The sequence below is a fragment of the Osmerus eperlanus genome, chromosome 18, assembly GCF_963692335.1.
Source record: "Osmerus eperlanus chromosome 18, fOsmEpe2.1, whole genome shotgun sequence".
NCBI classification, from domain to species: Eukaryota; Metazoa; Chordata; class Actinopteri; order Osmeriformes; family Osmeridae; genus Osmerus; species Osmerus eperlanus.
In genome coordinates, this window is record NC_085035.1 from 14,432,662 (window position 1) to 14,456,811 (window position 24,150).

Consider the following 24,150-nt stretch of genomic DNA (forward strand, 5'->3'; position numbering starts at 1 on the left):
TACTCAGCTAGTGTTCAAAACAATCTTTTGGAATACTGAACTTCAATATTCTAATCATTACATGATAGCATTAACTCGTCATGATGTTGCTAGAGTGGCTAATGCTACACTTATGGGATTTCAGGCGTTGGGAGCTGAAGTTGCTGCAATTAGAGAATTTACCATAAATAATAGAATTGCTTTGGACGCAATCACTGCCGTTCAGGGAGGTGTTTGTGCTATTGTAGGTGACGATTCATGTTGCACCTATCTTCCCTCAGAATCTGAAGGTCTTGGTAATTTGTCTAAAGCTATTGACAACATTAGAGACATACAGGAGAACATCGTTAGGACCAATCGAGATGCCAGAATGTTGGGAGGATATCATAATAATCAGATCCTGGATGTCATAGCTAACATGTTCAAAGGCAATTCTCTACTGACATGGATTGTAGGAATTTTGACACCAGTGTTTCTGGTAATCATACTTGTTATAGTGATCATGGGTTGCTGTTTTCCAATATTTCAAGCACTAATGGTGAGATCTCTGCACTCCATTACTAACATGCCGGTTATTACTACGGGTAACATAGCGGTTAACATCAAGTCCATTAGAGGACGTTCTGATACTTCTTCTGAAAGTTCATTCTCGTCCATAGATTCCATCGACAATGTTGATTAATAGAGATAGTGTTGCATGTCATGAAATGTCTAATTATGAGTGCAAAATGAGTCGGACAGATGGAGATGGAGAAGGAGAGGCCATACCTAGAGAGGAATTCGAGTTCGGCTGAACCTCGGATGAAGTCATCCTCTTTCTTGAAATTTGTTTGTGTGCAATGTTGATTTAAGTTCACAGCCTTCCTTACGTTAGGGATGTAATGATGTGATAATGAATAGTCGTAGTAATGAATTGTGTTGAGAGTTATGTATATTTAGCATGTGAGTGTTGTGAACTTAGCATTGTCACACTGACAGATGACATTTGGTGATTTTATCCTTGCTCGGATGGAGTTTTGACCAAATGATTGTCTAAGTGTGAAATGTAGAGTAGATTAGCCGCATGATCTTTTACTCATTCTTTGTCAAGTGTGGAGTGAGGTTTTGTTTGTGCGAGTATAGATTACGGGTGACTGATAACTCATGCATCATTGATAATTGTGATGGGAATTCAATTGGATTCCAGTGTGATTTAAACGGTGTAGGCTTCTCAGACATTTGTACAGTGATTCGTGTGTTGAAAATGGTAAAACCATTTCCAAAGATAGAAAAGGGAGGACTGATACGCAGATTTTCTATACATGTGTGAGGTTGTCTCTTGCTGTGGTCAAGAGGTCACGGAGCAGGCCTTGGACAATACACATATAGATCAAGGAATGTGCTAGGGTCAACTTAGGTTAAGTGCAAGATGCAGAGAATAGTACAAGCAATGATTGATGACAGCATCACCTGTGTGTTGTTTCTTCTGTGCATCAAGTTGTGGAATGAGTACCGTTTACGGAGATGTTGTGATGGTAACTATATTTGTACAGTCCAGCCATATATAAAGGACTTCTGAGAGACATGTTTTCTCACTCATGCCAACCACTCTGCCTGTCGTGGTGACGTGATCCGAGCAGCTCGACTTAATAAACAAAGTCAACTCTTTTCATTGTGGTGCTTTCCTTGGCCCCTCCTCTGACAGAAAATCATCTAACAAACGTCTTTGCAGAGCTTTTTTGCTCAGGGGAAAAGGCCCGCAGAGAATGAGAGAATCAGGTCATTTTTCAGAATAAAACGTCTTTCAGACTCCGATAATCAATTAAAAGGAAATAATGTTATTAATAATTTTTTGTGTGGCCCGGTACAAAATGACCCGCGGACCGGTGGGCACCGGTTGGGGAACGCTGCTCTAAAGACCCGGCAATTCAATCGATTTCCCGGCACATTTGCAATGTAATGCAATGCAGATGTGCACACCGCCCCCTACCGAACAAGATGGGTAGCTCGGTCAGCAGGGAGCTTAAGAAGAGCGGCTACTGACGTCACTCTGCTGCGCTGCTCAGAATGCTTTTTCGTTCATTTTGCATTTCTGCAAATGCATTTGAATTGTGGTCACAATTTTGCAGCCACGTTCTTAAAATGAAAATGCATTTCTGGAAATGCATTTGAATTTGAATTGTGGTAACGATTTTGCAACTACGTTCGTGAAAATGAAAATGCATTTTTTCATTTTCAAATTTTACATTTCAAATAGAATTTTGGTATCTATTTGCTGGGACATATTTTGAAAATTAAATCTCAAATGTCTATTTCTTTTTCATTTTAATTAAGTCAAAGATTGAGCACTCTTGAAGAAGAAAATTAAAATGCAAATAGGATGATTGATTACTAATTTCATTTATGAGTCAAATAATGCAGCCAAATGAAAAAGCATTTCTGCAAATGCATTTGAATTTTGGTCACGATTCGCTTCCATAGCGATACAGCGCCGCCAGTGTATTGCATTACCATATATGTGTCACCACACTCTTTTAGGTGCAAAATTCAAATGGAAATGCAATCTGTCAGTGGATCGTCAAGGCGGGTCTTCAGTTTGGACTTCACTTCCTCGTTCAGTGACTTGGATAACGTCAGAGAATGTTTAATATTACATTTACATTACATTTAGTCAGTTAGCAGACACTCTTATCCAGAGCGACTTACAGTAAGTACAGGGACATTCCCCCCGAGGCAAGTAGGGTGAGGTGCCTTGCCCAAGGACACAACGTAATCCCCCTAATATGGGGAGAACTCCCACTCTCGGGAAACTTCCGGGTTCTGAACTGGTTGCAGTTCCACTCTAGTTCCATATGAGGGTGCTAACGGTCCAGTGCAGAATGAATGGAGGTCTATGGGGCTTTACCCCTCAAAATCCACTTTTCTCAGGATATCATGTTTTGTCTAATAATTTGAATGTTGAATTCGAAAGGGGAGGCAAAAAAAATACACACTGCTGGGTGTTGTCTTAAAAAGCCTTTTGAAATGTCAATGACGTCATACACATTGTACGACCAAAGATACTGCTTTACGGCAAGCACTGGTCACTTCCTTTTTTCTCTCGAGGCATAGACAATACAGCTGACAGGTTAGGCTCTCCCTGTCAATACCAAGCCCCCACCCCTCACCCCTCGGCTTGAAGCAGCGGCCCCGGTGGATGTAGGTGGTATTGCATTTCTTGTTAGACTTCCGGCTCTTCCGGTAGTTTTTATTCTATTAACTCCAGTCAACATTTACAAAACTATCTCCCCCAATAATTTTTGTTCGATTCTCGAACCTGCCTCATACTACTAGCTTTTTCATAGAAGAATTTTTCCTGATTTTTGCTAAGTTTGAAACCAATCCGAAATGGGTAAACTAGCACCCCATTTATTTGCTTACGTCAATAAAAGTTGCCTGCAAAAAGTTCACATTGGCCGATAGACGATTTACCTGGAGCTGAATGAGCCATATTGAATGAGCACAGGGAGAAATGGCTTGAGTTGCCTGCCCTGTTGTAGCAAGTTTAGCAAATGGTTGTCAGACATACATAAAATGTTGTTAATATAGTTTGTTCCCGTTATTGGGTGTGCTCAAGCCTTCGGCGAGAGCACAACCTTTGTTGTCTCACATATATATTTATTATTATTTATTTTTGCCCCCCTAAATCTTTGTCAATATTTGGCCTACATAGACAACCTAGGTGTCAAAAGTTTCGTCTTGGTAGCGATTGAGTTGCTTGTATTTTTATTTACGTTCCGTTGCATGGTTTAGGCTGAAGTTAAGTTTTTGTGGCGAAAAGTGAAGCTAACGGTGGCTAATTTGCTAGCCACAGTCACTGACGTTACTAACGTCACTACGTCACTAACGTCACGAAAACACGCGTGACTACCTTTGGCAGAACATTCGTTTCGCATCTGTTAACTTGGGGGATAGCTAGGCTAACTATAGCTTTACTGCAAGGCAGCTGCAGAAACGCCACAAGCAAAGAGGCCAGGGTGATAACTATTTACTAATTTTACTTTGTGATATGACACACAATTGTGATGTGTAATGTACAATATAAGCTGATATTATTAAGGAAGTACATCTACTTTCGGAAACAGTAGTCTACTATTTCACTGAAGTATTAGCATCATGACGTTAGCCTGTGTTGCCCGGGCAACACATACTACAGTGGTCTATGATGCATCTGTTTTCAATCGTTAAAATAAACATTCCTCACATATACATTTTCGTTGTAGGATTTATTCTGACATTACATTACAAGTAAACGATTTGTGGGTGAAATTATCATTACCTGTGGTTTCAAACCAGTGTTGCTCACTGCAAGGCTGTAGCCTACGCGAGACACTACAAAAACATCTACACAGCTGTAGGAAGTCAAACGGCGACAGAACATGTTCGGCACTCCCCTTACTTAAATCAAAAGTCTATCTAACTACTAACCTGAACTTCATTGCCACAGCCTAAACGTTGTCAATCTGTTCATGAAAATAATTAATTTCAGCCTAAACCGTACAACGGAACGTTAAATCCAATTCAACCAACGCAATCGCTACCAAGACCAACACAGCAGTAGTCTAGTACTGTACCGTAGTAGTACAATTTACCGGGGCAGCTTCTCCACACAGGGCTATATCGCATTTTGCGTTGTTACTGACAATGATCGCTACCAGTGAGCTTTTTATGAATGAGCGATTTTCTATTAAATAAAGGTCAAGCTTATTTACGTTTTGGGGGGCATATTTTCAGTTAGCAGATGGTACTGTTTGAATCGCGATTCCATCTTCTACTGCCGGGTAACGTCGTAGAATAATCTTCAAAGGGGGTTCTTTATTAATGAATGAATGCAATGAGTAGGCTAAATGCCTGAAAATATCGTGAGAAGGGAAAAACTTAAAATGACGTTTAAGTCATAGAGATTAGGTCAATTTTTACACCGGTCTGCCAAATTTATTCGTTTTGATTCAACAATGAGGCTGCCTCTTGCAGGGGAAATGAGAAGACATCTATTTCATTCTACAATTCACTCGTATTTTCAGTTGTAAATGAGCAGCAAAAAAAAATGCTTTTAAATCTATGTAATCTTTATAAATAACAAGTATGCATTTTTATATAAAATATACAGAAATATCAGTTGTAAAAATGTCATTCAAAAACGGACCCCTGTGCAACCGACGCAAGCAAGCACACCCTACAATTTCCCCAGAAATTGTATCCTCTCTTAGCTCTCTTCGTGACAACACACACACAGGTCGGTTCTTTTGAACGGGCGTTTATTGTTTTGTTCTTCTGCTCTTAAGGCATCCACGTCACGCCGTGAGAACTATGTGAACGAACATAGTAAGCACGTCAAATACATTATACATTACTGAAGAAACAAAAATACAAATTGCGCTTAGTACCAAATATAAATAAAGCTTCAAATGCAAGATAATATACCTCATTGGCTGCTTGTCTTGAAAAGAGGTTCTTAAATCTGTTTAACTGTTATTGTTCTTCTTGGCCTTAACAAAGTGTAACTGTCAGCTTAATTGGCAGAGCGCTGAAACGTGCTAGCTTTCTCTGGTGCATTAACAAATTCAACAGCAGTGGAAACCACAACATAGAACTTTAGTTCCGAGAGGAACAAAAAACACGATAAATAAATCTAACTGTTACATCACATTCATTTTAACCAATACGTTTCCTATGTATTTACTGTATGAGATTTGAACATAAATTTCGCATTAATTATGCATCATAACACAGCACATATTTAAACGGCACTTACATCTCTAGTTGGGTGTGCTCAAGCCTTCGGCGAGAGCACAACCTTTGTTCTCTCACATATATATTTATTTATTTATTGTTTATTTTCGCCCCCCTAAGGATCAGTCAATATTTGGACTACATACACAACGGCGGTGTCAAAAGGTTCGTCTTGGTAGCGATTGCGTTGGTTGTATTTTTATTTACGTTCCGTTGCATGGTTTAAGTAGAAATTGCGTTTTTGTGGTGAAAAGTGAAGCTAACGGTGGCTAATTTGCTAGCCACAGTCACTGACGTTACTAACATCACTACGTCACTAACGTCACGAAAACACGCGTGACTACCTGTAGCTAGCAGAACATTCGTTTCACATCTGTTAACTTGGGGGATAGCTAGGCTAACTATAGCTTTACTGCAAGGCAGCTGCAGGAACGCCACAAGCAAAGAGGCCAGGGTGATAACTATTTACTCATTTTACTTTGTGATGTGAAACACAATTATGAAATGTAATGTACAATATTAGCTGATATTATTAAGGAAGTAGGCCCACATCTACTTTTGGAAACGGTAGTCTACTATTTCACTGAAGCATTAGCATCATGACATTAGCCTCTGTTGCCCGGGCAACACATACTACAGTGGTCTATGATGCATCTGTTTTTAATCTTTAAAATAAACATTCCTCACAAATACATTTTCGTTGTAGGATTTATTATGACATTACATTACAAGTAAACGATTTGTGGGTGAAATTATCATTACCTGTGGTTTCAAACCAGTGTTGCTCACTGCAACGCTGTAGCCTATGCCGCTACCAAGACGAACACAGCAGTAGTCTAGTACTGTACCGTAGTAGTACAATTTACCGGGGCAGCTTCTCCACACAGGGCTATATCGCATTTTGCGTTGTTACTGACAATGATCGCTACCAGTGAGATTTTTATGAATGAGCGATTTTCCACTAAATAAATGTCAAGCTTATTTACGTTTTGGGGGGCATATTTTCAGTTAGCAGATGGTACTGTTTGAATCGCAATTCCATCTTCTACTGCCGGGTAACGTCATAGAATAATCTTCAAAGGGGGTTCTTTATTAATGAATGAATGCAATGAGTAGGCTAAATGCCTGAAAATACCATGAGAAGGGAAAAACTTAAAATGACGTTTAAGTCATAGAGATTAGGTCAATTTTTACACCGGTCTGCCCAATTTATTCGTTTTGTTTCAACGATGAGGCTGCCTCTTGCAGGGGAAATGAGAAGACATCTATTTCTTTCTACACTTCACTCGTATTTTCAGTTGTAAATGAGTATTTTCAGTTGTAAATGAGTTGTAAAAAAATGCTTCTATGTCAATCTATGTCATCTTTATAAATAATAAGTATGCATTTTTATATAAAATATACAGAAATATCAGTTGTAAAAATGTCATTCAAAAACGGACCCCTGTGCAACCGACGCAAGCAAGCACACCCTACAATTTCCCCAGAAATTGTACCCTCTCTAGTTGGGTGTGCTCAAGCCTTCGGCGAGAGCACAACCTTTGTTCTCTCACATATATATTTATTATTGTTTATTTTCGCGCCCCCTAAAACTCAGTCAATATTTGGCCTACATAGACAATCTAGGTGTCAAAAGTTTCGTCTTGGTAGCGATTGAGTTGCTTCTATTGGGATTTACGTTCCGTTGCATGGTTTAGGCTCAAGTTAAGTTTTTGTGGCGAAAAGTGAAGCTAACGGTGGCTAATTTGCTAGCCACAGTCACTGACGTTACTAACGTCACTACGTCACTAACGTCACGAAAACACGCGTGACTACCTGTAGCAGAACAGTCGTTTCGCATCTGTTAACTTGGGGGATAGCTAGGCTAACTATAGCTTTACTGCAAGGCAGCTGCAGAAACGCCACAGGTAAAGAGGCCAGGGTGATAACCATTTACTCATTTCACTTTGTGATGTGAAACACAATTGTGAAATGTAATGTACAATATTAGCTGATATTATTAAGGAAGTAGGCCCACATCTACTTTCGGAAACGGTAGTCTACTATTTCACTGAAGCATTAGCATCATGACATTAGCTACACATACTACAGTGGTCTATGATGCATCTGTTTTCAATCGTTAAAATAAACATTCCTCACAAATACATTTTCGTTGTAGGATTTATTATGACATTACAAGTAAACGATTTGTTGATGACATTATCATTACCTGTGGTTTTAAACCAGTGTTGCTCACTGCAATGCTGTAGCCTACGCGAGACACACTACAAAAACATCTACTGGTACACAGCTGTTTAGGAAGTCAAACAGCGACAGAACATGTTCGGCACTCCCCTTACTTAAATCAAGTCTTTCAATAGGTGAAACTATCTGACTACTAACCTGAACTTCATTGCCACAGCCTAAACTTTGTCAATCTGTTCAAGAAAATAATTAATAAAAATTAATAATTAATTTCAGCCTAAACTGTACAACAGAACGTTAAATCGAATTCAACCAACGCAATCGCTACCAAGACGAACACAGCAGTAGTCTAGTACTGTACTGTAGTAGAATTTACCGGGGCAGCTTCTCCACACAGGGCTATATCGCATTTTGCGTTGTTACTGACAATGATCGCTAACAGTGAGATTTTTTATGAATGAGCGATTTTACACTAAATAAATGTCAAGCTTATTTACGTTTTTGGGGGCATATTTTCAGTTAGCAGATGGTACTGTTTGAATCGCGATTCCATCTTCTACTGCCGGTAACGTCGTAGAATAATCTTCAAAGGGGGTTCTTTATTCATGAATGAATGCAATATGAGTAGGCTACATGCCTGCAATATCACGAGAAGGGAAAACTTAAAAGGACGTTTAAGTCATAGAGATTAGGTAAATTTTTACACCGGTCTGCCAAATGTATTCGTTGATTCAGCTATGAGGCTGCCTCTTGCAGGGGAAATGAGAAGACATCATATTTCATTCTACACTTCACTTGTATTTTGAGTTGTAAATGAGCAGCATTTTTGTCTGTTTTTTTAATCTATTTAATCTTTATAAATAATAACTATGCATTTTCATATAAAATATACCGAAATCAGTTGTAAAAATGTCATTCAAAAACGGACCCCTGTGCAACCGACGCAAGCAAGCACACCCTACAATTTCCCCAGAAATTGTACCCTCTCTAGTTTTAAAACAGATTTGATTTTTCTGTCAAGAAAGTTTTTACGTTCTTGACATGATGGCAAATAATATTTATTTATTTGCTTACGTCAATAAAAGTTGCCTGCAAATGTGCTCGCGGATACTAACAGGGCACGAGCACAAAAGTTCACATTGGCCGATGGCCGAAATGGCTTGAGTTGCCTGCCCTGTTGTAGCAAGTTTAGCAAATGGTTGTCACACATACATGAAATGTTGTTAATATAGTTTATTCCCGTTATTTTAAAATAGATTTGATTTTTCGTAAAAACGTTCATGACATGATGGCAAATATTATATTATGTTAAGCGTGAGCATAGATTGTTGACATGTCTATCTGGAGCAAAGACGAAGATTAATACTTTAACTGATAACCACAATAAGAAATGATATAAATATGATTAGTCTTGCCTTCAGAAGCTTTTGTTAAACACACCCATTATTCTTTTTTTTGGTCGTGTCATCAAGCCAGACTGCTTTTGTGGGACAATGAAGGTCCTCAGTGACTATGTTTCACCCCCACTTATATCTGATGGAAACGTCTTGTATAAAGGCCTAGTTCTGTTAATATGCCCCTTTCAAAGGAAAATGTTAAATAAAGTATATTTTAGACACACTTCTCAAGCTTTCATTTATTACATTATATCCAAGTCTTATTAGATCACGTTATATCCATTAATAGGCGTTTGATTTTGTAGGTTGAACATATAAAACACAGGCCACATTTCTACACTGATATGTAAATTGAAGGCTGTGAATTTCGTGGCATTTCATTTGAATATACAGTTGACAGTAAGCTATGGTAAGTCTGCATTATGAAAGATTTCTGTTACCAAAATAACTAATAAGCTTTCTTTGCCTGGCGAGAACAACGACGGAGCTAGGTGTTCATGTTAACAGTTTATTTAATCCGATACAATGCGTTGGAAATCATACTCAAATCACAAGAAAAAAAGCAACATATGTGATGTGTTCCATCTAGAATAGCCCTATATTTAGCCCTATAGCCTATTTAAAAAAACAAGTGAAAGGAATACTATACAGTGACAGCATACATTTCCGTAAAGTTTGCATCATGTCTGATTCTTATTGAGTTGTACCCCATTCTGCCACTGCAATGCCTTAGCTCACACGCTCGCAACCATATAAATCTATGCTCGCGACTGGTTGTCGCAAAGTATGACGCGTACAGCTAGTTGCAAGCGTATAATAGACCATAGCTCTATGGTCAATACACATGCTAGAAAGAGTTTTGGCTTGCTAATGTTGTTGCTAATGTTGCTAATGCTCTGACATTCTGGTTCCGCTTCGGATGCCATCAAGCGGGATCTCTGGTCGTAGTTAGTCCTTCACTTACCAATCAGCATTCATTAGCAGAATGCTAGCGTGTTATGGGCAAAAACGACTCACCCTGTAAGAAATCGAAAGGACATAAGTACTCGTTCATTCAACTTTGACCTATAATCCATGTTGAACATGCAAAAACTACAATCAAATCTGAGATTTCTTAACGACAATCAGGCAAAAGAGACACATTTATCAGTTTAGCTCCATTGACTCCCATTCATTTTGCACTAATTGCCTCATGCCGGCAATCGCCCCCAGTGGAACTCTTGTGGAACTGCAACCAAATTCGGTACAATGGGCTTAATAGGGAGTGGATAGGCTCTTCTTTCGGTGCGTGTCCACTACAGCGGAGCGGGCGGCGCGGGGCGTCGGCTTCCAATTCATTTTCAATTAAATCGGGCGTTGACACTCGCATAGGGCATTGTGGGAAGGCAAGCGGAGCGGAGCGTTGCAAGTTGGATTTTCTCAATTTTATGTAAATGAGGAGCGTGAAAACGCTAGCGTTGGCCAATCGGATTGGTTTCTTGTTTCTTGTAACGTAGCAACTGTTGGTCATGGTAAACATTTCTAGGTTTTACAATTTCAAGATGGAGGAGAAACTTATCGTATGTGTCTGCACACCCAGTTCTGTTCAGAACAAAGTTACGTAATGTGACGAGCCTGAATTTAAAGATTACATTAAAATAATAATACATGGTGCAGGGTTGCCGATGTTGTCAGTGTCCCTGGTGTGTTTTTATACTTTTAAATTCAATCTCGTCACATTACGTGACTGTTCTGTGCCACTGCTAGCTCGCTAGCCCAGCCTACAAACGACTGGTTGAGACCGGTGGCGTAAAATGTATTCTCTTGTAATCTTGCACTCTTAAAAATTCTGTATTTTTACACAAATGTTGTGTGAAAGTGGTATTTTTATCGATATTGTGAGTACATGAACCCTAGTCTGCACGCTTGGCCATGACTACAACAGTGACCTTAGAGAACTACATATCTGTATAACTTGTCCAACACGCCCCCGAGCGTGGTGTACTGTGGGAAGGCAAGCGGTGCAGAGCGTTAAAAAACGCTGTAGTGGACACGTACCGTCAGACAGGCTCTGATGTTATCCAAGTCACTGAATGAGGAAGTGACATCCAAACTGAAGACCCGCCTTGACGATCCACTGACAGATTGCATTTCCATTTGAATTTTGCACCAAAAAGAGCGTGGTGACACGTTAATGCAATAGACTGGGGTCGCTGTCCCACATTGAATTGTCATTTGACAAATGCATTCCCATTTCAATAAAGAGTTTATAAAAAAAACTTGTAATGTAATATGATATGATAAGTGTTCATTCAAAATGTTATTCAAAATAATACTCACTGAATAGCGGATTGCATTGTCATTTGCACATTGAATTGCCATTTGACAACTGCTTTTCCATTTGAATTGCGGATTGCATTGCCACTTTGCACATTGAATTGCCATTTGAAAATGCATTTCCATTTGAATAAATAGTCTAATAAACTTCCATTAAACACTGCGGTTTGTGTGAATACGTTACAGAGTTGCACAATAGTTTGGTGAGTGCTGAGTGGAAGGCTGTATTTACCAAGCAGTAGATTGACCAAGACTTCTTGTCCAGCCAGCGTATTACTCCTAGTTAGACACACGATAGTGCCAAAGATCCACGTGATGCCATGCCCAGTAAGCGCGAGCAGGGTGACCATGGAACGGACGCTCCCCCAAGACGAAGACGTGTAAGCGCAGACCCCCATGCGCTTGGACAGGCAAATGTCAATGGCGAGGAGAGAATTCATTGCTATCTCCTTGAACGAAGGGTTCAGCAGCATGCAGTCTTCCTCTGGAAGTTTTGCGGGCTCTTTCCGATCCTTGTTGGCATTGTCGGTAGGTTCTTGCGAATGCTCACTTGACTGGCTTGCTTGGTGCTTGGCTTGACAAGGTCTCCTTGACGTGCCCCGGCTGTCAGAGTTGACACCTCGCAGGGGTTGGTTAAGGGATATAAATTCGGGTCTGCTCAGGACGTTGTTCCGATCCCGCGTCCTGGTTCTGGAATTCTGATTTGACGGCATCTTGGACTCGTTCCCACCTTGCCTCACTAATGAAACAGTCTTTATGGTGCGTTTTAAAAGACAATTTATATATCTCGCACACGACGGTTAAATCTTCCAAGAATTGGCTGTCGTCCTGCCCTTCCCCTCTTGCAACCCTCACAGATATATTTAGACTGGTTGGAATGCGCGCTGCCCATGCTGCTGTTTACAACGCAACCCATGCAGGCTTCAAAAGGGCTTCACTATATCGGCCAATCTTGCGGAAAACAATCTGTTGGAAACACAAAAATATCATCATTTATTATACATAAAACGATGCAAACACAAATTACACGGAATTGCACGTTTTAATGTTGTGATGTGTGTTGTCTCTATAATGCTGTCTTGTCTAAATACACGCATGTTATCGTTTGCTACCTGAAAAGGCTATGAAAGATAAATGTAACATACAACGAGTGAGACAAATGTTATAATTTTACCATTTCGACGAACAAGAATGGACCATCCTTGAGATCTCTCGCGTGCATTCAAGGAATTCAGGTTACGCATACCCTTTTCCCCACCAATCAACTCAACTATCAAACATCTATAAACCCTGTAAGTAATTTAATAATGACCCTTCAGAAGATAAGAAATATTGGCTATCGTTGCAGTCCTTTTTTATGTAGACATGACGTAACATACACAACCCCAATCCAAATGTGCTTCTTCCGTGGCACGTTCTTCCGGATGGGAGTTCTCCAAGGTGCTTAAATGGACAGCGACGGAGCAGAGGACTGATTCTCGGACTTGAAGCGCATAGGCTACTTTTAAATGTTTCGTGAATGAGATATAACATAGCGAGATAGGCTACATGGATATGATGGGGAAACAGGATACCATTTAGATAACAGGTAGGTTGAGGAATGAAAGGTTTTTATTTTCTGTCTTCTGTCAACGCATTGGTAAAAACAAAAAACAAACCTAAAGCCAGAACATATTATGAGTAGCCTAGTCTATAGAAGTAGGCTATTCAACAAACAATAATTTTAATATAACCTAGATGTATGGATGTCCATTATGAGCAAGCTATTTAGTTTTTAGATCAAAACTTAGCCTCTAGGCCTAGTACATACCGCTTAACACCATTACAATTACGATTTAAGCTTGGCTAACTGTCCACACCACTTTTTTGGCAATTATTTATTCAGCCTAAGCATAGTACCGAATTCATAGCCCTGTACCAGAATTCCAACGTTTCACTAACAAAACAAAATCACTACATTTCCCAGCATGCAAGCAAACGAAAGGGGAAGTGTCGTTACAGAGGTACTTAAATAAAGGGGCAGATGCTCAAGCCGTTAAAATAGACCAGTGCGGGAGGGTGAACCTGCAGCGGCCTCGATGGGACGAGCGCACAGAAACGACTGTCTTTCCTGGAATTGTGACTAAAATATATCCTGTAGCCTACTGCTGGAATCGAAGAGTATTCGTGTCGGATTATAGGCAATTCAAACGAAGTTTTGATTATTTCTTACAAGAAAAGGACAATATCCAGATGGAGGAAGCAAAGTTGACCTGGTTACCTTTGGATGTCACGCTGTTCTTTCTGAACCTCGATGAACTAAACCTATGTTCAAATGATACCTCTTCAAGACCTTGACATTCTCTCACAGCAATACAAGGGAAGGAACCGACGTAAAAGATAACGGTATACCATTCGGACCACGCGAGCAGGCGCGCAAGACAGACCAAGGAACTACCCAAGAAACAATTTATTCAGATTTAAAACATCTAAAAGTATTTAAGGCCAGTTTTCTTTAAATTGTAATGCTTTAATCCACGCTACACCGTTTCATCATACATTGGGGGAGTCTAGAACGTCTTTACGTTGACTTATGAGCTGGGCAGTAATAGGATATTCTTCCCATTAAACGCCACCCTGAATTATTTAATTTGTTTCAGCCAGGTTTGGCAAGTTTATAGCCAATTAAGGCTAATTGAACTTTAATTCTCAAGAATGTATTCTATTTATAAATAATTATACGGTCAATGAATTAAAGTCTAATTTGCATTTGATGCAAATAGTTTCTTCCTGCATAATTAAGACATTACTTAACGCAGGTTCCTGACTAGTCTCCCCTATTCACACAAAAAACATAATCTTGAAAAAGAAATGTTAGTTAGCCTACTGCAACCGAGAAACATTTGATTTCACGCACAACAGGAAACGCAAGTTTAACCACACTAAACATGGAGAAGCACATCTATAGGCGCTAAGATAGTCCAATATGACGTCGAAGTGTTACGTTAGCAGTTTTTGTAAATTATGTTTAGGTCACAATTGTGTTTTGTCACAAAGTGAGAGCGAGCCATAAGGTGAATCTCCAGTGGTCTGTTGTCTTTTTGCACTGCCCAACCCTCAAGACAAGGAACACAAAGTTGCATCTTCACTTTTAGGGGAAGTGTTTTGCTTGTCCATCAAAAGAAGAAAGCATGCGTCTGTGAATTTTGCCACATTATTGAGTTGCAAGATGAATAGCTTTAAACAATGAAATCTTCCGCAAACAAATAGCCTACGTAGGACTTTTTCATTTTCGGTGGCTTTTTTGACTATTTGAAATGTGGATGCAATTGTGGTGAATTTGCTACTGTTTCCATGCGTCTTTCTTCTCCAGACCTCTGGACGTTGTTGTGGATTGTGTTGATATTTAATGAAATGGGCTGTATCCACAGTATTAGGTGTAAGCCAAAGAGTTTCCGTGAAAGTATCATAGTTCTGGAGGTGAACTCCTCCATTGACTCCAACCCTACCAGCATCGACGAGTCATCCAGCGTGGTTCTGCGCTATAGGACACCGCACTTCCGAGCCTCTGCTCGAGTTCTGGTGCCACCTGTAGCCGGGAAAGAGACGTGGACCGTTGGCTGGATTCAAGCATGCAATCACATGGAGTTCTACAACAAATATGGAACCAAAGGGATGTGAGTATCAACCACATAGACTGCATTGAATCAGCAGAGTCAAGAGCAAAGGTGTCTAAGTTACCTAGCCCCATTTTACTAAACAACCCTGTTGTCCAACCCTCTTAGATAATCATCAAGTTGCTGTAGGTCCAATTGAAAAAGACGCAATAAAGGCCTGACAACTTACTCACAACCCTTGTCCTAATAATAACTCAATCATGCATGCCCTATAATAACACAGTCTACCTATTAATGGCACTGAAGCTCGGACACCTCAAAGATATTTTGAGACAGACTAGGTGTGAAGTACAAAACGTCAACACACTCTATCACACAAGAATGTCACGAGCACCCTTTCGCTATTATTGCCAAAAGAGAACAACTGGGTGTTTCACAACTTCTACTGACATTGTTGATGAATTCTATACTCCTTGCAATTAAACCACAGTAAACAAAATTCTTTGGTGAATGTCAAACAGAAGAATCTCACAAAACATTCCATATTTTACTTTACTTCTCAAATATTTATACACTTTTAAAGGTACTTTTTGATCATAACAAACTTAGTATACTGACATCCAATGACAAAAATGTATACTTAACATAGTGTGATTTCATACTAGTCTAAGATTAGTTCTATAACATTTTATAGGCCTACAGCTGTTTTCAAAGGACTGCATAATCACGCTGAGTTTTATTAAGAGAAATGAAGGGATCAAGTTCACAGAGAAGACAAAATGAATATCTCTTTACCTGAGAGGGTCAACAGTAGAATGTATTTTCTATCGCTCTGGTACATATAAAGTTTAACTGAGTGAGTGTCCTATTAGTACTGAATTTTAAACACATGTATAGTCACAATTTAGTTTCAGTTGTCAATCCGAACAAGGCAATGGTAAAAATCAAACATGAAGAAAAACAAAGATATGTGTGTGACTTGCAAATGTTAAGAAAATTATTTTCATCCCACATCATCCCCTTTGGCAGGGGACACTATTTGACAGGTTGCGTACCCAGAAGGCAAGAAGAGGGTTTTATCTTTACTCGTTGCAGCGTAGAATGTTTCTGGGCTGCATGTTGAAGATTAGAGACATCATCCCAATACTATCATCCCCTCCCTACGATAGTGCCCCCACCCCTGTCCCAGTCTGGCTAGGTTTGTGTGTGTGTTAATCTCTTGGTGGGGCCTAGACACTGAATAGGGAACACAATATTAATGTGGTGTGTGGAGATTAAGGATGGATCATGTCCCTCAGCAAAGGAAAAAAAGAAAGAGAGATACAGTAGCCTTTTAAACCCAAATGGTTACACCAATTAATTAGTTCCCTAAAAAGAAGACCCAGATTGCAGTACCTCACCTTTAAGTGACATTTCATTACCTTTTAGGGCATACACTGTACCATTTCACAGCAGTAAAGGAAATGCAACAGTATGCAGCCAATTCTGTCTAGTACACTAATTGCATTAAGTACATGTTGGCATTGAAAGCATAGGTACAGAATGGTGATACTGAATTAGTTTTGCAGCCTTGAAGCATTGTAGCCTAGATTTTGGAGACAGTCAAGATGCAGGATATGGTACCCACTTTCTACCAAGACATCTCAGAGTAATACCTATTACGGCAGTAAACTTTCAGTATTCTGTCATTGAATAGAGTGACTCAATCATATTGAGGAGTGTGTGTGTGTGTGTGTGTGGGGGGGGGGGGTCGTGCTGGTGATGTTTTTTGATTGGCATTTAACTCAGTACAACTCGAGACAACTATCATCCTGACCGTGTAAGAAATTCACCCTAAACCTAAGCTCTTAATGTGCCATCAGTTTCCTTTACAAACACAGGGAAAAGCAGGTAATTAATAATACTTAGCTCAGTGAGAAACTCAACAACAACAGGGACAAAACACAATCCACACACTTTGATAGCACACACTCAATCACACCCACCCTTACACACACCAACACTCACATAACAACCTCCTCTTTCACACACACACACACACACACACTAACTTCCACATTACAACCTACTACTCTTTGATTCTTTCTTACACACACACAAGCACACACAAACATGCGTGAGACTCACCATTATTGTAAAAAAATTGTCATCTATTATCAGAGTGGGATGAATGCATGCCAATGCAGAGCCTGTCATGGCTGCTGTTGGTTATACTATTCTGCAGTCTTTTCTGCTGATTCCCTTTCGGGAAAGAAAGGTCATCTTTTTCTTTGTTGATCAGGGGGGTGAGGGCCGGGGTCCATAACTGGACCGACTACAGTTTATGAGGCTCCTGTTTCTCACAATGTCACCTACTGGGTCTCGATACTCAAATGGCTCACATTCCTTTGTGAGTTATAGATTCTTGTTTGTAGGTGCCTATTTCACATCCTGTTCCTTTGAGTGAATTGCTCACACCTATCTTATGTTGTCAGATCAGTGAAATAGGAAGAAAAAGAGATGTGTAAGAAAGCCACGTTTGACTTTTGAGATGCACTCTCAGTCTGTTACTGTTTAAGTGACTTACTGCATCGTGAGATGTCTAGAGTCTAAGAAGACATCACTGAAAGTATCAAGATAACCCCATGGTCTGTGTGCTTCTGTTACACATTGTAAGATGGTGAATAATCAGTGAGGCTCTTAACAAGTCTTTTGATGCCATGTTATTGTATTGACACAACCTCATTCTCAGCATCCATCTGATGTTTGCAAAGCAGTCTCTTGGTCAAGCTGTTAGGGCCTCTTCTAGATGTTCTGTGTGTGTGTGTGTGTGTGTGTGTGTGTGAGAGAGATATATTGTAATAATTCAGTAACTGGTTAGCTCATAAATCAATTCCTTTTAAAAAGAAAGGTGATGATTGTGGAGTTAAGAGAATTCACTCCTGTTTTCTACTCCTGGGTCAAGACTCACCCTTCCTCTGCTTTACCCCCAGGTCCAGTTGGGAGCTGCCTGACCTGCGTGATGGCAAGATTCAGGCCATCAGTGACTCGGACGGTGTCAACTACCCTTGGTATGGCAACACCACTGAGACCTGCACCGTGGTGGGTCCTACCAAGAAGGATACCAGGTTCACCGTCAGCATGAATGACAATTTCTACCCCAGTGTGACATGGGGCGTGCCAGTGTCAGACAGCAACATACCCCAGCTCAGCAGCATTCGCCGTGACCAAAGCTTTTCTACCTGGCTTGTGGCCATCAACCAGGCTACGGCCGAGACTCTGGTGCTGCAGACCATCCGCTGGAGGATGCAGCTTCATATCGAGGTGGACCCAGACAGGCCCCTGGGCCAGAGGGCCACCCTAAAGGAACCTGTGGCCCAGGAGCAGCCCCATGTCCTGGTCAAGAATGAGTCCATCCCCCCCAACGCCATGGTCAAACCTAACGCCAACGACGCTCAGGTGCTAATGTGGCGGCCAAAGAGCGGTGATCCCATTGTGGTGATCCCGCCAAAGTACTGACTAGAATGGCAGCTGAAATGAATAAGTGATGGATATTGACAGTATCTACGGGAAGCATTGATAAGATCAGCCTTGCTTTCGTCGTTAGTTTACTTTTATCTCTCTCATCCTTCTGCTCTTTGCCTCTATATGCCTTCCCGTTACGTTCCCCTCGTCTTTTACTTAATAATTGAGAGAAACAAGGAGGGAGAGAAAAAGTGAAACAAGGACAAAAAAGAGGACATTTGTTGCCTATATGTAGAGCTGGAACATACTTATAAAAACTTGAGTGAACAAACTGCAACCATTCTACCTTTGAAACTGGGTCGGGCTTCACTGTGCTAAATTAATCATTGCTAAAACAACAAAAGACAGAAACTCTTTTAGGGTTTATTTTGGGAGTCAGAAGTTAGGGGCCGGGGTGGGCTGGGGAGTGTGTGTGGGTTGAAAAAGATTGTCCATGGTTATGTACATGTTCCATACATGTACATGTTCCATACATGTATAAATATATGCACTTTGTGTTTTTTGCATTGACCTGTTATATTTTTATGTAATGGTTGGGATTTATTCTTGTTTGTGAATAAGCCGAAAAGGCATTGAGGAGACAAATGTAGTTGGTACTACTTTTTAAACATGAAAGACATTCAATCCATGCTGCCTTAAGTTTACATCGTTTTCCATGGCAAACTTTTAGCCTTAAACCACGTTCAATGCAGTATTTGCTCATTGTCCCCTTATCTTCCAAATAGTTGGTGCTGGTGTGTGTGGGGTTTGGAATTATGGCACAGAACCAGAGGCCAAAGGAACCCAAATGGTTCATCCGCATTTTGTAAACCAACCTTCCCTATCGCAAATGTTCCTTCAAAAAGATAACATTTTGGTCACATCAGGTCAATTATCAATATAATACATAGATAATGCTTGATCAAATATTTTGTGATATCAACATCAACATTTGTGCTACAATATCCTCTATACCCCTGCTGACTACCTACTTACATTCATTGTTATAGAGATTGTCCACAATCTCAATTTAAGAGAACCCCACACTCCCTTTCATTGGCCCTTGTCACTATAAGTGTCTTTCACACACTTCTTCTTCCCTACCTCCCTCCATCTCTCCTCTCTGCAACTGTCAGAACAGAGTGCCCACAAGCAGATAGGCAATACTATTATCAATAAGCAATCAAAATGTGCAGCAGATAGGGGAAATAGAAACATGATGAAGGTGGTGATTATAGAGGGCTGATCAGAAAAAACTCCTGTGATAAAATTTGGAGATAAATCATCAGAATTTTACTGCACTTGTGTGTGTGTACATGAGAAGCCACTTATGACAGGAATGTGGAAAGAGGTTGGTGCATAGTGTGAATATGACTGTGTCCACACTTCAGTCATCTTTACTTTCTCTGTTTCCACATCTCCAAATGGCCTTTTGTCCTTTCTCACTTACCGTATCTGTTCAATGCTCTCTCATTCCACCTTCTTTTCAATTTCCTTTTCCTTGCTTCCATCATTCTCTTCTCTATACTCTCTTAACAACCCCCTCTCTTTTCCTTTATCCTCCATTTTTTTCATAGTGCAGGAGGAAGGGCAGAGCAGTAAGCATGCTTGATTGGCATATAGATGACCCACTTCTTTAGGTTGGCTCCCTGCAGAAATGTTGTACTCCCTTCCCCCCATCCATTCATTTGTCATGGGCTAAAACACACACACCAAATACAGTTGTGATGCAAAACACCTTCATAACCAATGCAATAATGCCCGGTCGACTTGTTTGTTAATCCATGGGCAGAGTTTTTGCCTGAGCTGAAATCTCTGACACATGTAGGGGGAGGGGAGAGGGGGTAGAAAGTGTGTGCGTGTGTGTGTGTATGTGTGAGTGGTGAAGGGGGTTTGAAAATAGCATCAGGGCTTTTTTATCTTCTTACAACATCATCCTCCTTATCAGTAGAAGCATTGGAAGCTAAATCTGGAACTTGCAATTTTGGGGGGGGTGTGGCTAAAGCTACCATTATGAAGCAGATTAGATTGCTATGTCAGCTGCAAACCAGTTTGTGATATTGTTTGATAGGGTCTGGTAGTTGCTGAGATTCAGGATGCTGTGCCCAAAAATTGCTCCTTGCAAAACAAATATACCAATGTGGTCAACAAGGTTTAGTTAGCTGTAATATGTGGTTATTTCAGAGTGAAGAGTCCATTAGTAAAATTCCGGGTGGAAGGTGGGGTGATATGTGACTGACAAGAGCTTGATGGTGGTTGCAAATCATCACCAAAGCATGAGTACATTTCATACCATAACCTGATGGCTTGGACATGTCTTGGCTTGATGTCACAGTCTGTAGCCAATGGCGTGGCCTGAGGTAACTGACAATTTGCTTGGTAGCATGGTATTGGTTGAACATTTTGACAACAAGTGTGCCATTTTAGTTTTGGATCAGAGGCCTTGACATTCTGATCATGTGAGAGCGCCTGACTAAATCCCTCAGCTTGTCCCTGCCAAAACAGATTATGTATTCCATGTTATATTATGTGTGTGTACCATGTAATAACCCTTGACATGTGGAGTTGCCCTGACTGACGCTGTATGAGTATGTGTGAACAATCTAATTTTATGACATGAGCAAGGGGATTTTATTTATCAGGTGCTGTAGTTTAACTACTCTTCTCTCTTATGCTGACATGTTTAGACACATGTGCATAGTTGTGTGGTCTTGCACAAACACATGCATGTCACAAGACAGTAAACAGAGGGCCCAAGGAGAAGCTTAGCTTACCATAGTATCTGATGGTCACAGAAACATCCTGACAGCGAGTGTGAATGTTGTTTTGCAACACAGACACACTGTCATAAAGAGAGCTGTTAAAGTGTGTCAGATGTTGATTATTATGTAATTCACAAGTGCGTGCCCTATTATGATCATGTTCTAATCGAGAATGCCTTGGAAGGGTCCTCATTGGCCCTGGTAAACTTTTTGGCACAAATCACATAGTTATACTTTACGTAAGATCACATTGTCATGGGCATTATTACATATAGTTTAATATATGTAGCCCTTACACGCTTACAGTGTCACAAACATACTATGTCAGAGAACCAAGTAAGCACTCTATTTTTTTGAGTACAATTAACCAAACCTTCCCAAACCCACAATGCATAGTTCTGTTTCTATGTTTCTATGGATCTCTATGTAGACATCCTCTAAAATAGCCTAAGGGAACCCAATACACCAGCACTCAAGGTCACCCTTTTGGTTAGATGAACAACAGACCAAGGCTAACTCTCAGGACTGTCCACCATTGTTCTATAGCCTTTGTTATGGGTTGTATTCCTTGTGGACTAAAGATTAGATTTGATACTTCATCTGTCAATCCATTTGGCTGTCATCTCGTAGTTTTCAGTATATTAGTCATGTTGTGAGCAGAAGACAGGACGAAATAGAATACCGGTAGTTTTGCGTTGACATTGATACTTGAAAAGATTTAACAGTATTGGTTAATTAAAAACTGTGAAAATATATGTAAAAATACAGATAAACCTTGCAACCTCCACATCATTTTATCACTTATGCACATCATAAATGCAATTTCGCATTATTTATAGAAATTGGCAATACATTTCATGCAAATGCTTATGTAGCCTACAATTGTCTGCTGTTTCTTGTTATCAATTTATTATGTCATGTTAATCAAAATGTATTATGTTGGTTCTATGTTAAATTACCTTACCCCCACAAACATCTGGACATTTAGTTCACTGTATAGTCATTACATGCACAATGGTTGAGCCAGTTGTCATAATTGACAACCGATTGACAATAAGACAACCAATTGACCAATTGACAATAAGACACAACCCACCGAGGAGCAGTAAAAAATCAAATTTTAAAAGTATCCACTTTCAATATTGTCTTTCTTTTAGTTACCGAGTCAGCATTTCATCCATAAAGACAACCCCGTTAGATCAGTTCTTCAAGTGCTTAGTGTAGCTCAGCTACACAATGTGTAGCCTATAGTGCTGCTCAATGCTATGTATAGTGCCAGCTCTGAAAGAGACAAATTACATTATTTAGTCATTTCATGCACAATGGTTGAGCCAGCTGTCATAATTGTAGGCCTAATTCACCATACAGTGCATACAATTCTGTTTAAGGGGTGTTTGCAATGTTTACATGAACATTTGTATTTTTTCCTATGTGCTATGCAGTGCTGTAAAATAGTCTTGTATTTTCTGCATCGCATTGACATAAGACACCTACAACCAACCGAGGAGGCTAAATTCGTAAGAACATTATTCTTGTTTTAATACCCGTTTGCATATCCATGCCTCAATAAAACAACTAAGGAGCAGGCCCAAATCAACAAGTTACAGACCCCATGCGGTATACAACCAGTGATTAAGATGTTGTTTAGTTGATTCGGTGGCACATAGAGATTCCTGAAATTATAGTGCAGTGCCCAACCCAGTGATGCAGATGGTGATTATAATGTTGGTGAGTTGATTTGGTGTTAGCTTAATTGGAGATTGCAATGTGCAGGCTGAATATATTAATCAGTAAACGCATTAATTCATATAAATAAATTCACTGATCTATACTGAAATAAAATATCCACTTTACATTTACATTTACGCATTTAGCAGACGCTTTTATCCAAAGCGACTTCCAAGAGAGAGTTTTACAAAAGTGCATAGGTCACTGACAGTGTGCGAAATACCCGTCAATATTCGGGGGGGTCCCCATCTCTCGATTGTTGCGCAATACCGATCTAAATTTGCTCAATATGCAGTAGGCAGGGACGGACTGGAAGTAAAAATAGGCCTTGGACTTTGATCCAGACCGGCCCACCAGAACCGGCCCCGTATACGCCACCAAAGTGCCCTGCTAACGCATGCACATTCTGGGTTTGATGTGATGCTAGTAGGGAGTTCTTGCGCCCATGGCGCTCGCATTAACGCGCAAGCAAAATATTGTGGCTGATTTGAGCGAAAAATTGTTTTTGGAGCTTTATGTAAAATAAACATGGCGCTACCGATGGTCAGTCCGCTACTGGCAGTAGGTATAACATTACAGTCAGTGTGCGAATTACAGGGGGGTTTGGGGGGGGTCTGACCCCCCCGATTAAGGCTCGGACCCCCCCAAAAGAGGTAAAAACCACAGGTCGGGGGGGTCGATACATTTATATATCGTTCTTACCTGTAATTGTAAATATCACAATATAGTATAATATACCATATTCATTCAATAACAGGTTGGCGATACACAGAAATGTTGACTTTATGGCAGGGAATATCACACACTATTACACTGACCGCCATAGTCAAAATTCACTCAATAAACACAGCGCGAGTGACCAGTGCCCAATAAAACGCAAGAAACACCACGCGCGAGTGACCAGGCAGTGTGCAATACAGAAACTTGTTGAATCACCTCAGTGTAGCGGTGCGT

At 40.3% G+C, this 24,150-nt stretch overlaps 2 protein-coding genes across 5 annotated transcripts in view; one reads left to right on the top strand and one right to left on the bottom strand.

Annotated features, from left to right (window-relative positions):
- The window catches only part of LOC134038930 (inactive phospholipid phosphatase 7), a 30,619-nt gene extending 17,506 nt beyond the window's left edge, over positions 1-13,113 (bottom strand). For 2 of the 4 annotated variants that reach the window (XR_009932706.1, XM_062484593.1), the window contains exons 1-2: positions 12,802-13,113; positions 11,860-12,578 (exon numbers count right to left, since the gene is read on the bottom strand). Coding sequence is in view for 2 of the 4 variants with exons in the window: in XM_062484593.1 (XP_062340577.1) it covers positions 11,860-12,340 (481 nt within the window). In the remaining 2 variants the exon portion in view is untranslated. Of the gene's footprint in view, positions 1-11,348; positions 11,428-11,859; positions 12,594-12,801 lie in introns of all 4 variants that reach the window. The other 2 variants (XM_062484594.1, XR_009932707.1) reach the window with 2 other exon arrangements.
- Positions 13,114-13,238: 125 nt separating this feature from the next.
- On the top strand, positions 13,239-23,329 carry fam78ab (family with sequence similarity 78 member Ab). Its single transcript, XM_062484595.1, has 2 exons — positions 13,239-15,283; positions 18,196-23,329. Exons 1-2 carry the CDS (start codon positions 14,961-14,963, stop codon positions 18,719-18,721), a joined length of 849 nt encoding a protein of 282 aa, XP_062340579.1. The 5' UTR covers positions 13,239-14,960; the 3' UTR covers positions 18,722-23,329.
- The last annotated feature ends 821 nt before the right edge of the window (positions 23,330-24,150 follow it).